This window comes from Meles meles, chromosome 4 (genome assembly GCF_922984935.1).
Source record: "Meles meles chromosome 4, mMelMel3.1 paternal haplotype, whole genome shotgun sequence".
In the NCBI taxonomy this organism is placed as follows: Eukaryota; Metazoa; Chordata; class Mammalia; order Carnivora; family Mustelidae; genus Meles; species Meles meles.
Window position 1 is genome coordinate 158920788 of NC_060069.1, and position 14660 is coordinate 158935447.

General features: G+C 38.2%; 1 protein-coding gene across 1 annotated transcript in view; it reads left to right on the top strand.

Moving 5' to 3' along the window:
- The window catches only part of SH3BGR (SH3 domain binding glutamate rich protein), a 53084-nt gene that overhangs the window by 18531 nt on the left and 19893 nt on the right, over nt 1-14660 (top strand). The window contains exon 4 of the mRNA XM_046001612.1: nt 14484-14558. Within this exon, the coding sequence (XP_045857568.1) occupies nt 14484-14558 (75 nt within the window). The remainder of the gene's footprint in view (nt 1-14483; nt 14559-14660) is intronic.

Sequence of the window (14660 nt, forward strand, 5' to 3'; positions counted from 1 at the left end):
TGTTGTGACCATTTGTGTATCTTTTGCTTGGTTTCATTTTAAATGGTACTAATTTGCATTATAGGCTGCTGTGCTGTGGAAACACTTGTACAGTTTTAAAAATTCAGATGCCAGAGTTCGTTTGACCTGCTAGTTCTGAATTACTGGGAGAGGTGTGAGGATTTTCACTTAAAAAAAGTTCTTTGGTTGATTCTGATGCACACTTCTTTCTTTCTTTTTTTTGGGGCAATCTGTTTTTTTTTTAAATATTTTATTTATTTGACAGGGAGAAATCACAACTAGGCAGAGAGGCAGGCAGAGAGAGAGGAGGAAGCAGGCTTCCCGTGGAGCAGAGAGCCCGATGTGGGGCTCTATTCCAGAATCCTGGGATCATGACCTGAGCTGAAGGCAGAGGCTTTAACCCACTGAGCCACCCAGGCGCCCCTGGGCAATCTGTTTTTTTAATGAACATATGTCATATTTGCCCCAGGGGTACAGGTCTGTGAATCATCAGTCATACACACTTCACAGCACTCACCATAGCACATACCCTCCCCACTGTCCATCACCCAGACACCCTATCCCTACCCCCCCACCCCCCATCAACCCTCAGTTTGTTTTGTGAGATTAAGAGTCTCTTATGGTTTGTCTCCCTCCTGATCCCATCTTGTATCATCTCCCCCCACCCCCATGATGTCCCGCCCTGCCTCTCAAATTCTTCATATCAGAGAGATCATATGATCATTGTCTTTCTCTGATTGACTTATTTCACTTAGCATAATACCCTCTAGTTCCATCCATGTCGTGGGTAGGTCTATTTTCAACTTTTTGAGGAACCTCCATGCTGTTTTCCAGAGTGGCTGTACCGGCTCTGACGCACACTTCTGTTTAGCAACCACTAAACAAGGGACTCATTTAAGTATTCACATACGTGCCTCTGGAAAATGAATGTGATTCCGCATTTGCTTTATTTAAAAAACTCAAACGTTACAGAGCAATTATAAGGTTACTTTGCTTCCCTCCCTCCCTGGGGACCATCAACATTGTTGCAAGATTGCAGGGTTCTTGTCTCAAGGAGTGGAAGAATGAATCTCTGGGACACAAAAGGGTGAAGCAAAGTGAAAGTTTATTCAGTGAAGGTGAGCACAGAAAGGAAAGCAGCAGCTCTCTTGAATGAGGTGGGTCTTGAATGGGTTGCCACTGAGGGCTTCTAGTGGCAGTTTTTCATCAAAAACTTGACCAGGAAGCTTGTGGCCTTGAGAGTCTTGTGCCATCTTGGTTTGAGTGTGGACTATTGATAACATCCTTTTTCAGTATATGTGCTGCCGAAGTGAGCACTGATAACATCCTTAATGACTGACTTCTTTGAGGTCTGGTCATGTTCTGTAATTACAATGTAATTACAGAAAGTGATGCTCCCTCACATCAGGGCCAGGTGGTCCTGTCTATTCCCTTATCTCTTGTTGTCTCTGGCTTAGCTTCTTCCTACTAGGAATAGTCTCAGATCCTAGCCAGGGGCCCCCTCCTCTCCCTGCCTATACTTAACCCTTTCCTCACTCAACATCATGAATTAAAAAAAATAGATATAAAACTATATATATACACTGTATATTTATCTCCATGAGCAATGCATATGTTATTTTGTACTTTTTTTTTTTTTAGAAAGTACCAGGTTTTATTATCTTATCAAAAAAAAAAATTAATAACAGACAACAGTGTGAGGTGGCTCTTTGATGTGCTCACTCCCAACACAGCCAGAGGGAAAGGACAGGCAAGGGGGAGGAGGGCAGTGCACAGGACCCAGCCAGCTGGGACCCCAGGTTGTAGGGGTGTACTTTTAATGCCTGATTGGTATCACATTTTTTAGAATGTTCTATAGCTGGCTGTTTAAAAAACAACATTATGCTTTGAGAGATATCCTACTAATATAGGTAAATCTATTTCAGCCTCTGCTAAGTTTTATCTTGTCCCATTTAAAAAATATCTAATTTCAGCTTTTATATCCTGCCCTGATCTGTGCTTAAGTCTTGTCATATTGCATGAAATTCTCTTCAACTAAGTGAAAGAAAGTTCTGGCCATGGAATTATAAAACCCAGCCTAGAGAGAGCTAAGAGACCATCCAGTCCTGATTCTTCTCTTCCCTGGGGAGGGGCTTGAAGCTCACAGGACTTACATGATCTCTGCAGATACTGCACTAATTAGCAGAACAGATTGTGCTGGAACCTCTGGTCTTGTCTGCGTTGCTTGGATTTATAGGTGTTTATGCATGCACATGTGGGCAAAGTCCTTCAAGTGTCCTTTGGGAAGACAGACATTTGATGATTTATGGAAATGATATTATTTGCCACAGTGTCACTTTGTAGTAAACAACATTGTGGATAAGTATCAGCAAGGAAATGAATCTCACCCCTAAAATAGACACTCTTGAACAATTACATAGACAATGTTTGCTTATAAAGTGATATTAAATAGCATACTCAGCATTTTTGCTTTTGGAATATTGTTCTTGTCTAAAGCAGGCTGTATGGGGGCAAGTATGAGGCCAGTTTTCCCGGCGAAGGCTTTGCCAGGAAGCACTGGCTCCGTAAAGGCAACTGTAGTTCCTTAAAACCATCTGGTCATATCTGATTAAATGAGCATCATTGTTAATAGCACACTTCTGGCAAGGCTTTGGGTGTATACCCAGTTTCCAGTTATGTCCTGGCAACAAGGATTACACATTCTTAGGGAACTTAGGCAGAGAACTATATTGCTATGAAACACAAAAAGACTTAATAAGAATTTTCGAGTTCCAAAGGGCTCAGGCAGAGGGAATATCAATTACAAATGTCTCATTTCAATGTACAAAAATAGAGTCTGCCACATTGTTGTGATTTATAAAAAGCTTAAGAGGAAAGACAGAGGGTTTCCTTATATATCCAGAAAATAGGACATTAAAAGAACATCAACAGTAAACCAAACAAAAAACGTACTCATCCTTCACTGATTCATTCAGTTCTACGTAATTAATTTTCATTCCGCTGGATCTGGAGTTGTAGTTTCATGAATCCCTCTGCTTCTCAGCTAGAGTTCTGGAAATCCTGACTCAGTCCACTGGTATGGTCTCAGTGATCTTTAAGTGTTGCCATCAGAAGCCTATACCCCAAAGCACCTGGCATAGAGTCCTTTTCTCGGGGGCTCTGGGTCATTCTATGTGACGAATGAAGCAGTCTGGCTTGTAGTGGACTGCAAAAGCTTTCAGGGAAACAGCAGAATGAAACAAGCTAAGAAAAACATCTGTGGATGACAGAAGACTTAAAATAATTGTGGTTAATTTTTAATAATATTTTTTGAAGGTAAAAGTCTTTATGGGGATTCTAACAAGAGAGACTATGGACTCTGAAAAACAACCTGAGGGTTTTGAAGGGGCGGGGGGTGGGAGGTTGGGGGAGCCAGGTGGTGGGTATTAAGGAGGGCACGTATTGCATGGAGCACTGCGTGTGGTGCAAAAACAATGAATACTGTTACACTGAAAAGAAATAAAAAAAAATAAAATGAGGAAAGAAAAAAAAAAAAAAAGGAATAATGCACCTGATACGAAAATGTGGTTGTTTCTCTGTCATGCAAAACAAAACAATAAACTCAGTCCAAAAAGTTTTAGATGAGATATCTATAAACATAATCACTAAGCCTGTTTTCAAAGTTAGAAAACATTGCATCTTATTTGTAAAAAAATGGATGAATGAAGGAAAACTGCTGATATAATTATCCAGAAACATATTCTACCATGAATATACCAAGCAATGTCCCATGAAAGATACCATGAATGCCAAGCACATGCTCACCATGTGTGGTAGGAATAGATCAAGAACATCAAGTGAGGAGAGTCAGTAGATCTGGACTAGGTCCTAAACACCTACATATTAACACAACTGTATGAGTAGGTGATGGGACTCTCTAGGTGAAAGCTACTATACATAGCCATCCAAGCCTCCCTCAAAAACACTGAAAAATCCAGAATACACCAGCTGTCTCTACACCTTAAAGAACTGGAGAATCAACAACAAATCAAACCAACTCCACATGCAAGAAGGGAAATAATCAAGATTAGAGCAGAGATCAATGAGGTAGAAACGAGAGATACAGTAGAACGTATCAATGAAACTAGAAGCTGGTTTTTTGAAAGAATCAATAAGATCGATAAACCATTGGCCACACTAATCCAAAAGAAAAGAGAGAAAGCCCAAATTAATAAAATTATGAATGAAAAGGGAGAGATCACAACTAACACCAAGGAAATAGAAACAATCATCAGAAATTATTACCAACAGTTATATGCCAATAAGCTAAGCAACCTAGATGAAATGGATGCATTCCTGGAAAGCTACAAACTCCCAAAATTGAACCAGGAAGAAACTGACAACCTGAATAGACCGATATCTAGTAATGAGATTGAAGCAGTGATCAAAAACCTCCCAAAAAACAAGAGCCCAGGACCTGACGGATTCCCTGGGGAATTCTACCAAACTTTCAAAGAAGAAATAACACCAATTCACCTGAAGCTGTTCCAAAAAATTGAAGCAGAAGGAAAACTTCCAGACTCTTTTTATGAAGCCAGCATTACCCTGATCCCCAAACCAGGCAAAGACCCTACCAAAAAGGAGAATTTCAGACCAATATCACTGATGAATATGGATGCAAAGATTCTCAACAAGATCCTAGCAAACAGGATCCAGCAGCACATTCAAAAGATTATCCACCATGACCAGGTGGGATTCATCCCTGGGTTGCAAGGTTGGTTCAACATTCGCAAATCAATCAATGTGATAGAACAAATCAATAAGAGAAGAGAGAAGGTCCTCTCAATTGATGCAGAAAAAGCATTTGACAAAATCCAGCATCCGTTCCTGATGAAAACACTTCAAAGTACAGGGATAGAGGGAACATTCCTGAACTTCATAAAATCTATCTATGAAAGACCCACAGCAAATATCATCCTCAATGGGAAAAAGCTTGCAGCCTTCCCGTTGAGATCAGGAACACGACAAGGATGCCCACTCTCACCACTCTTGTTCAACATAGTATTAGAAGTTCTAGCAATGGCAATCAGACAACAAAGAGAAATAAAAGGTATCCAAATTGGCAAGGAAGAAGTCAAACTCTCTCTCTTCGCAGATGACATGATTCTTTATATGGAAAACCCCAAAGACTCCACCCCCAAGCTACTAGAACTCATACAGCAATTCAGTAACGTGGCAGGATACAAAGTCAATGTACAGAAATCAGTGGCTTTCTTAGACACCAACAATGAAAATACAGAAAGGGAAATTAGAGAATCGATTCCATTTACTATAGCACCAAGAACCATAAGATACCTGGGCATAAACCTAACCAAAGAGGTAAAGGACCTGTACTCGAGGAACTACAGAACACTCATGAAAGAAATTGAAGAAGACACAAAAAGATGGAAGACCGTTCCATGCTCTTGGATTGGAAGAATAAACATTGTTAAAATGTCTATACTGCCTAGAGCAATCTATACTTTTAATGCCATTCCAATCAAAATTCCACCGATATTTTTCAAAGAGCTGGAGCAAATAATCCTAAAATTTGTATGGAATCAGAAGAGAGCCCGAATTGCTAAGGAAATGTTGAAAAACAAAAACAAAACTGGCGGCATCACGTTACCCGATTTCAAGCTTTACTACAAAACTGTGATCACCAAGACAGCGTGGTACTGGCATAAAAACAGACACATAGACCAGTGGAATAGAGTGGAGAGCCCAGATATGGACCCTCAACTGTATGGTGAAATAATCTTCGACAAAACAGGAAAAAATATTCGATGGAAAAAAGACAGTCTCTTCAATAAATGGTGCTGGGAAAACTGGACAGCGATATGTAGAAGAATGAAACTTGACCATTTGCTTACACCGTACACAAAGATAAACTCGAAATGGATAAAAGACCTCAACGTGAGACAGGAATCTATCAGAATCCTAGAGGAGAACATAGGCAGTAACCTCTTCGATATCAGCTACAGCAACTTCTTTCAAGATATGTCTCCAAAGGCCAAGGAAACAAAAGCAAAAATGAACTTTTGGGACTTCATCAAGATCAAAAGTTTCTGCACAGCAAAGGAAACAGTCAACAAAACAAAAAGGCAACCCACGGAATGGGAGAAGATATTTGCAAATGACAGTACAGACAAAAGGTTGATATCCAGGATCTATAAAGAACTTCTCAAACTCAACACACACAAAACAGATAATCATATCGAAAAATGGGCAGAAGATATGAACAGACACTTCTCCAACGAAGACATACAAATGGCTATCAGACACATGAAAAAATGTTCATCATCACTAGCCATCAGGGAGATTCAAATTAAAACCACATTGAGATACCACCTGACACCAGTCAGAATGGCCAAAATTAGCAAGACAGGAAACAACGTGTGTTGGAGAGGATGTGGAGAAAGGGGAACCCTCTTACACTGTTGGTGGGAATGCAAGTTAGTGCAGCCACTTTGGAGAACAGTGTGGAGACTCCTGAAGAAATTAAGAATAGAGCTTCCCTATGACCCTGCAATTGCACTGCTGGGTATTTACCCCAAAGATACAGATGTAGTGAAAAGAAGGGCCATCTGTACCCCAATGTTTATTGCAGCAATGGCTACAGTTGCCAAACTGTGGAAAGAATCAAGATGCCCTTCAGTGGATGAATGGATAAGGAAGATGTGGTACATATACACAATGGAGTATTATGCCTCCATCAGAAAGGATGAATACCCAACTTTTGTAGCAACATGGACGGGACTGGAAGAAATTATGCTGAGCGAAATAAGTCAAGCAGAGAGAGTCAAGTATCATATGGTCTCACTTATTTGTGGAGCATAACAAATAACATGGAGGACATGGGGAGATGGAGAGGAGAGGGAGTTGAGGGAAACTGGAAGGGGAGATGAACCATGAGAGACTATGGACTCTGAAAAACAACCAGAAGGTTTTGAAGGGGCGGGGGGTGGGGTGGGAGGTTGAGGAACCAGGTGGTGGGTAATAGGGAGGGCACGTACTGCATGGAGCACTGGGTGTGATGCCAAAACAATGAACACTGTTATACTGTAAATAAACATATAAACGAATAAAAAAAAAGAAAGCTACTGTTCTAGAACATGCTAGATTGAAATGAAAGAAGTACAGATATGATCAATTTGACATTTAAAAAATTACTGAAATTATGATTGATAACCTATACTGTGGTTGCCAAATGTCAGGCAAGGAAGCACTAGGATCAATGTCTTTTTTTTTTTTTTTAAGATTTCATTTGAGAGAAAAAGAGAGGGAGAGAAAACCACCTGCAGACTCCCTGTTGAGCACGGAGCCCATCTTGGGGCTCGATCCCCTCACCCATGAAATCAGGACCTGGGTTAAAACCAAGAGTTGGACACTTAACCAGCTGAGCCACTGAGGTGCCCAGGATCAAGGTCTTTTATACATTATTTTGGTCAGGGGAATATTATTAAGATATCAATAACAAACATCCACTTACATATGTAATTGGATTTCCTCTGGCTGATGGAGATGAAGACAGTCATGCCCCCATTAGAGCATTATGTTCACAGAATGCTGTGGGGGTGACTACTGCGTGGCAGAAACCCCTCATCACAGGGAGTACTGTTCTTCTCACCGCGGCCATCCAAGGAGGTTCTAACATTCCCAACAGCAAGGCTGCAGAATTTGGGGCTCCCTCTCTCCTGTCCAGGATTCTGTCCTCATTCCTAGTAGCTATGGTTGCCCCAAGTTCTGTTTCCTGATTCTTCAGTTAAAACCCCCCGAGTTTTCTGTTGGTTTTATCTCCCCAAGAAGATTTGCTTATTCTCAGACTTAGGCCCCCCAAGCAGTAACCCACTCAGTGTCATTGTCCTCTTTCTTTTCTTCAAAACCGTCTTAGCCATTTTTAAGTGTATAGTTCAGTAATGTTAAGTATATTCATATTGCTGTGCAAAAGATGTCTAGAACTTTTTCACTTTGCAAAAGAGAAATGCTATAGTCACACACCTGCCAATTTCCTCCTCTCCTCCAGTTCCTGGTAACCAACATTTTACTATCTATTTCTATAAATTTGACTGTTTTATTTTTATTGTTTGTTTGTTTATTTTTAAAGATTTTATTTATTTGACACAGAGAGACACAGCAAGAGAGGGAACATTAGTAGGGGGAGGGGGAGAGGGAGAAGCAGGCTTCCTGCCAAACGAGGAGTCTGATACAGGGCTCATTCCCAGGACCCTGGGATCATGACCTGAGCCAAAGGCAGACGTTTAATGACTGAGACATGCAGGCACCCCTAAATGTGACCATTTTAGATATCTCATATAGGTAGACTCAAACAACATTTGTCTTTTTGTGAGTGGCTCATTTCATTTCACATAATGCAATCAAGGTTCGTATGTGTGGTGGTATGAGATAGGATAACTTTTCTTTTTAAGGCTGAATAACATTCCATTGTATATATATATATACAACATTTTGTTCATTCACTCATTCATGGACATTTGGATTGTACCTAGCTCTTGGCTATGTGAACGATGCTGCTATGAACATGGATATAAAATTATTTTTATCATTCACATGTGAAGTCTCTCTTGAATCTTCTTGCTTTGGCTCATTTTCCTCTTATTTTTTCTTTGTTTGCTTGCTCATTTGTTTGTTTTTTAAAGTAGGTTCCACACCCAACATGGGGCTTAACGTCCTGACCCTAATCAAGAGTTGCGTGCTCTACCAGCTGGGCCAGCCAGGTGCCCCTGTTTGTTTCTTTTTTTTTTTTTTTGATTCAGAATTTATAGTCATTGTTGGAAGGTTGGGTTCAAAAGGAGGTAACTTGGCTATAAGGGAATTGGAGTCAACAATGAAATTGAATTTTAACAGAGATTGAGCCGTATGTTTTTTATGAGAGCATAATAAGACAATCATTTAAAGAAAAATTGAAATAAAAGAATGAGTATACAGCAGGCCTATACAAACAACAAGAAAACTGTAGTCTCATTAATGATATCAGATAAAGAGGAATTCAAGGCCAAAAGCATTAAATAGGTGAAAAACGTATTATATAATGAAAAATGATAAAAATCTATGAAGAAAATACAGTAGTCATGAGTCTTTATGGATCATGATAGCAGTCAAATACACAAATACATGAATCAGAAACTCCTAGAAATAAAATGAAAACTTGTTAAAAACATCTTTTTTTAAAAAATATTTTATTTATTTGACAGAGAGAGAGATCATAAGTAGGCACAGAGGCAGGCAGAGAGAGAGCGGGGTGGGGTGAGGGGGGAAGCAGGCTCCTTGCTGAGCAGAGAGCCTGATGCGGGGCTCAATCCCAGGATCCTGGGATCAAGACCTGAGCTAAAGGCAGAGGCTTTAACCCACTGAGCCACCCAGGCGCCCCTAAAAACATCTTTTAATAGATATATTGTATTTATTACTTATCAGGTACAAATATAATTAGAAACTTAATTTAATAGATGTGTATAGGATATACAGATGCATACTCACATGAGTAACAATATATTAGATCGACATTAATAAGATGTATTCTTCCCTTGTACTTATTAAAACATTTTCCAGAGTGATCATATACTTGGTCAAAAAGAAAACTTTCATAATCTCAAAAGGGAATGATTTTACAGAGTATATTCTTATCCCAAACACAGAATTATAATCTGAAATAAAAATATCATAGAAATTTAAGAAATAAATATATCCCATTTCGAGTAACCCCATATCCCAAAGAAAATAAAACTGATATTATAGGGGCACCTGGGTGGCTCAGCTGGTTAAGAGCCCAGCTCTTGATTTCAGCTCAGTTCATGATCTTGAGGTTAAGAGATTAAGCCCCACATGGGTCTTGGTGCTGGACAGGGAGTCTGCTTATGATTCTCTCTCTCTCTGCCCTCTCTGCCTCAAAAAACCCCTGATATGACAAATCATCAAATAATAAACAAGAGAGGTTATTTCATACCCAAACCCCAATATATGACCAATCTCTGTCTACACAGGGGAAAACTATTACCTTTAAATACTTTTACAGTTAAAAAAGAAAGGAAAAATTAAAAAGAATGGTAAAAACTTAGTAAAAGTAGTTAATTATAAGTAGGTTCCATGCCCAGTGTGGAGCCTGATGTGGGGATTGAACTCACGATCCTGAAATCAGGATCTGAGCAGAGATCAAGAGTCGGATACTTAACTGGCAGAACCACAGGTGCCTCTAAAAGAAACATTCAATTTAAATAATTAACAATAGGAAAACAAAATAACAATGCAGGCAGTATAAACCAATAAAAACAAAACCCAAAATCGATTAAATGAGGGAGAAAGTATGTGTCTTTGTGCACATGGACATTCCTATATAATACACACACACACATATATATAAAATTTGAGTAAATGGGGGCGCCTGGGTGGCTCAGTGGGTTAAGCCGCTGCCTTCGGCTCAGGTCATGATCTCAGGGTCCTGGGATCGAGTCCCACATCGGGCTCTCTGCTCGGCAGGGAGCCTGCTTCCCTCTCTCTCTCTCTCTCTCTCTCTCTCTGCCTGCCTCTCTATCTACTTGTGATCTCTCTCTATCAAATAAATAAATAAAATCTTTAAAAAAAATTTGAGTAAATGTAATTTGAATACATATATGTAATTTGATTATATATAATTTTAACAGAGAAATGAAATAGAATAAACCCCTGACCAGTTGATATATTACTTTGAATACTTTCAGTTTTACTTAGATCAATTCCTGTTATAAGTACAGAGGGGAAAAGTCTAAATAAAATGTTAGCAAACTGTATAATACAAAGCAGTAGTTAACATACTTAGTTGCAGGAATTGATTAATGGAGTAAACCCATATGTTTGCTTCCATAAATACCAGCAAGATATTTGATAGAATTCTTCAGACATTCCTAGTTAAAACTAAAATGGATTGGGATGCCTGGGTGGCTTAGTCGGTTAAGCTGCTGCCTTTGGCTCAGGTTATGATCCCAGGGTCCTGGGATCGAGTCCCACATTGGGCTCCTTGCTCAGTGGGGAGCCTCCTTCTCTCTCTGCCTCTGCCTGCCACTTTGCCTGCTTGTGCGATCTCTCTCTCTGACAAATAAATAAATAAAATCTTAAAAAAAATGGTTTCTCTTATTTGTGGAGCATAACAAATAACACGGAGGACATGGGGAGATGGAGAGGAGAAGGGAGTTGAGGGAAATTGGAAGGGGAGATGAACCATGAATGACTATGGACTCTGAAAGACAACCTGAGGGTTTTGAAGGGGCGGGGGGTGGGAGGTTGGGGAACCAGGTGGTGTGTATTATGGAAGGCACCCATTGCATGGAGCACTGTGTGTGGTGCAAAAACAATGAATTCTGTTACACCAAAAAGAAAAAAAAAACCAAACGAAAATGGATTAAAATATAAACAGAAGGGAACCAATTAAACATGATAAAAACCAATTATCAAAAGGCAGCTATAAGTGTCACAACTAATCATGACATATCGAATCATTTCTACTATAATTAGAGGCAAGACAGGCATGCTTGTCATCAGTATATTATTAAACTTTGTTTTAAAAGCTGTAGTTACTATAGTAATGTAGGAAAGTAAAATGCATCATGTATATATGTAATACATGTGAAATTTAAAAATTATCTTTATTTGTATATGATGTAATTGTACACCTAGAAATCTCAAGAAACTCCAATAAAGTCTATTAGAATTAAGAGTTTATGACATTTTTGGATAAAAGAAAAACATAAAAGTTAGTAGTTTTTGTTTATATCAACAATAACGGATAGGAAGTTAGAATGTAAAAATCAAATCTCATTCACAATGGTGATAAAAATCCATAAAATAATTAGGAATAAATTTTTCAAGAAAAATATGGGGCTTCACATTATGAAGAACGTAATTTTATTCTGAAAGACACCCACAAATACTAAAGTAATAGGGAGACCTACAATGTGTCTGGATATGTTGACTAAAAAATAAGAAGTGAACATTTTCGGGGCACCTGGGTGGCTCAGTAGGTTAAACCTCTGCCTTTGGCTCAGGTCATGATCCTGGGGTCCTGGGATCAAGACCTGCATTGGGCTCTCTGCTCAGTGGGGAGAGCCTGCTTCCTCCTCTCTCTCTCTCTGCCTGCCTCTCCGCCTACTTGTGATCTCTCTCTCTCTGTAAAATAAATAAATAAAATCTTAAAAAAAAAAAAGCTTATGTTACGATGCTGGCTAGAAACATGCATGAACTAGAACATTAAAAAAAAAAGAAGTGAACATTTTCTAAACTAATAAATATAATTAATACTATTTCATTTTATTTTTTAAAGATTTATTTATTTATTTATTTTAGAAAGAGAGCACAGGCAGGAGGGGCAGAGGGTGAAGGAGAGAGAATGTCAAGCGGTTTCCTTGCTAGTGTGGAGCCCCACGTAGGGCTTGATCTCAGAACCCTGAGATCATGACCCAAGCCAAAACTAAGAGTCAGATGCTTAACCAACTGTGCCACCCAGGCACCCCTATTTAATGCTGTTTTAACCAAAAGCTTATTTTTAAAAATTTGACACCAGGAAAAAAGGCTTTAAAATTTATTAGAATGAAAAATGTCTGAGAAGAGCCGAGAAAAACTTAAAAAAGACTTTGTGTAGCAACTTGCTATTCTGAATATTAATATTCATGTTAAACACTACACTGATAAAAGCAGTATGTTGGCATGGGAACTAATAAATATATTCATGGGCATGTCTTGATATTCATATATAGAATCGTATATTAACAGATGCAAATATATACATAAAACTTAATATGTGGGGCGCCTGGGTGGCTCAGTGGGTTAAGCCACTGCCTTCGGCTCAGGTCATGATCTCGGGGTCCTGGGATCGAGTCCCGCATCGGGCTCTCTGCTCAGCAGGGAGTCTGCTTCCCTCTCTCTCTCTCTCTGCCTGCCTCTCTATCTACTTGTGATCTCTCTCTGTCAAATAAATAAATAAAATCTTAAAAGAAAAAAAACTTAATATGTGACAAAAACATCTTAATTAAATGGGAAAATGATGACCTATAAATAATGCAGATATACTTTGCTGTTTATCTGGATGAAAAACAGAGCCCTACTTTACATTATATGTAAAATTAAATTCTAGAGTAATTAAAGCTGTGGATGTTCTTAATTAATATAGAAGAACAGCACTGCATTTCAGATAATAAAATGAGGTAAATTTATTTTATGTAAAAGACTAAAAACTGAAAAACAAAATTCATAAAACTTTATAGACTAAAAAAAAAAGTTGTAACCTGACAGAGAGCTAATATTTCTATTATATAAAGAACCTCTAAAAATTGACAATAAAAGACAACCAACTGAAGTGAAAAGGGGCAAACATATGAAGGCAGGTAGCTGGACAAGAAATATAACTGGCTAAAACTCATGAAAAATATGCTTTCTCTTCTTAATTAGGAAAATGTAAATTAAAACAAAAATAAAATTCCATTTTGTCCCCAGTGTGTTATCAGAGATCAAAAAGAGCTATCATCTTCTTGTAATGAAGATAAAGGAAAAGAGAATGTTCATTTATTTACTATGGAATATGAATTGCTATGGTTTCTTTTTTTGGAAAGAGATCTAATTAAAAAATTAAAAAAAACCCATCATTTTATTCAGCTTAGTAAAGTGTTGTTTATAGAGTACAAACAGATAAATTCTGAAAAACTGTCAGCTGGGAAATATTTGAATAAATTGCATATTTAATATTCAGCAGTTTTTTAAAAAAAATGAAGTTAGAACCATCTGATTTAACTTGGGCAAATATACATGATATATTAAGCTAAAAAATCAAGTTGTGCCCCATGTTCCCATGTCTGCTTTAAAAACCACAAAAATTAAACAAAAATAGCAACCAATAAAAAAAATAGCCTATATGTATGTATTAGGATAGTTTCAGGTACATATAGAAATTTTGATATTGACTATCATAGGAGCATGGCATTAGAGGGTGAATCTATGGTTTAACTGCCTTTGAAATACGAGTAACTGCTTTCTTCCCAGTTTTGTTGAGATATAATTTACATGTAACATTGTATTAGTTTGAGGTATACAACGTAAAGATCTGATGTATGTACATATTGTGAAATGATTACTACAATAAGTTTAGTCGATATCCATCACCTCACACAGTTACAAAACTTTTTCTTATGATGAGAAAATTAGCTTAATATTTTAGAAGGTTGGCAACTGTGGGTAAGTCTGAAGATCATAAAGTAGGAGGCGTAGAACTAGTCCCACCTCTGACTTGCAGTGTGACGCTTTCTGCCTTGATTTTCTCATCTCTAAAGTGTGAGTGGTAGTAACCATCCTACCTATCAGGCTACAGTGTTGTAAAGGTAAAATGAAGGATGAAGACAAGTATAATTTCAATAGTTAAAAAATGTTGAAATGTAAGCTATTAGCCTCAAGAAAATTCTCAAACATTCTCAATTTATATAATGCAGGTGAAAAAATCATCTGAGGAAACATCTTCTCTTCCCAATGGTGATGTAGCGGGAGAGGAACAGAGCAGTGCAGAGGTAAGAGTTAGTATCTTGAACCATCTTCCCGACTACCTTCCTCAGAATGTCTACTTGGTTTTCACTTTTCTGTCATTCAACTCTACATAGATAGAGTATCTA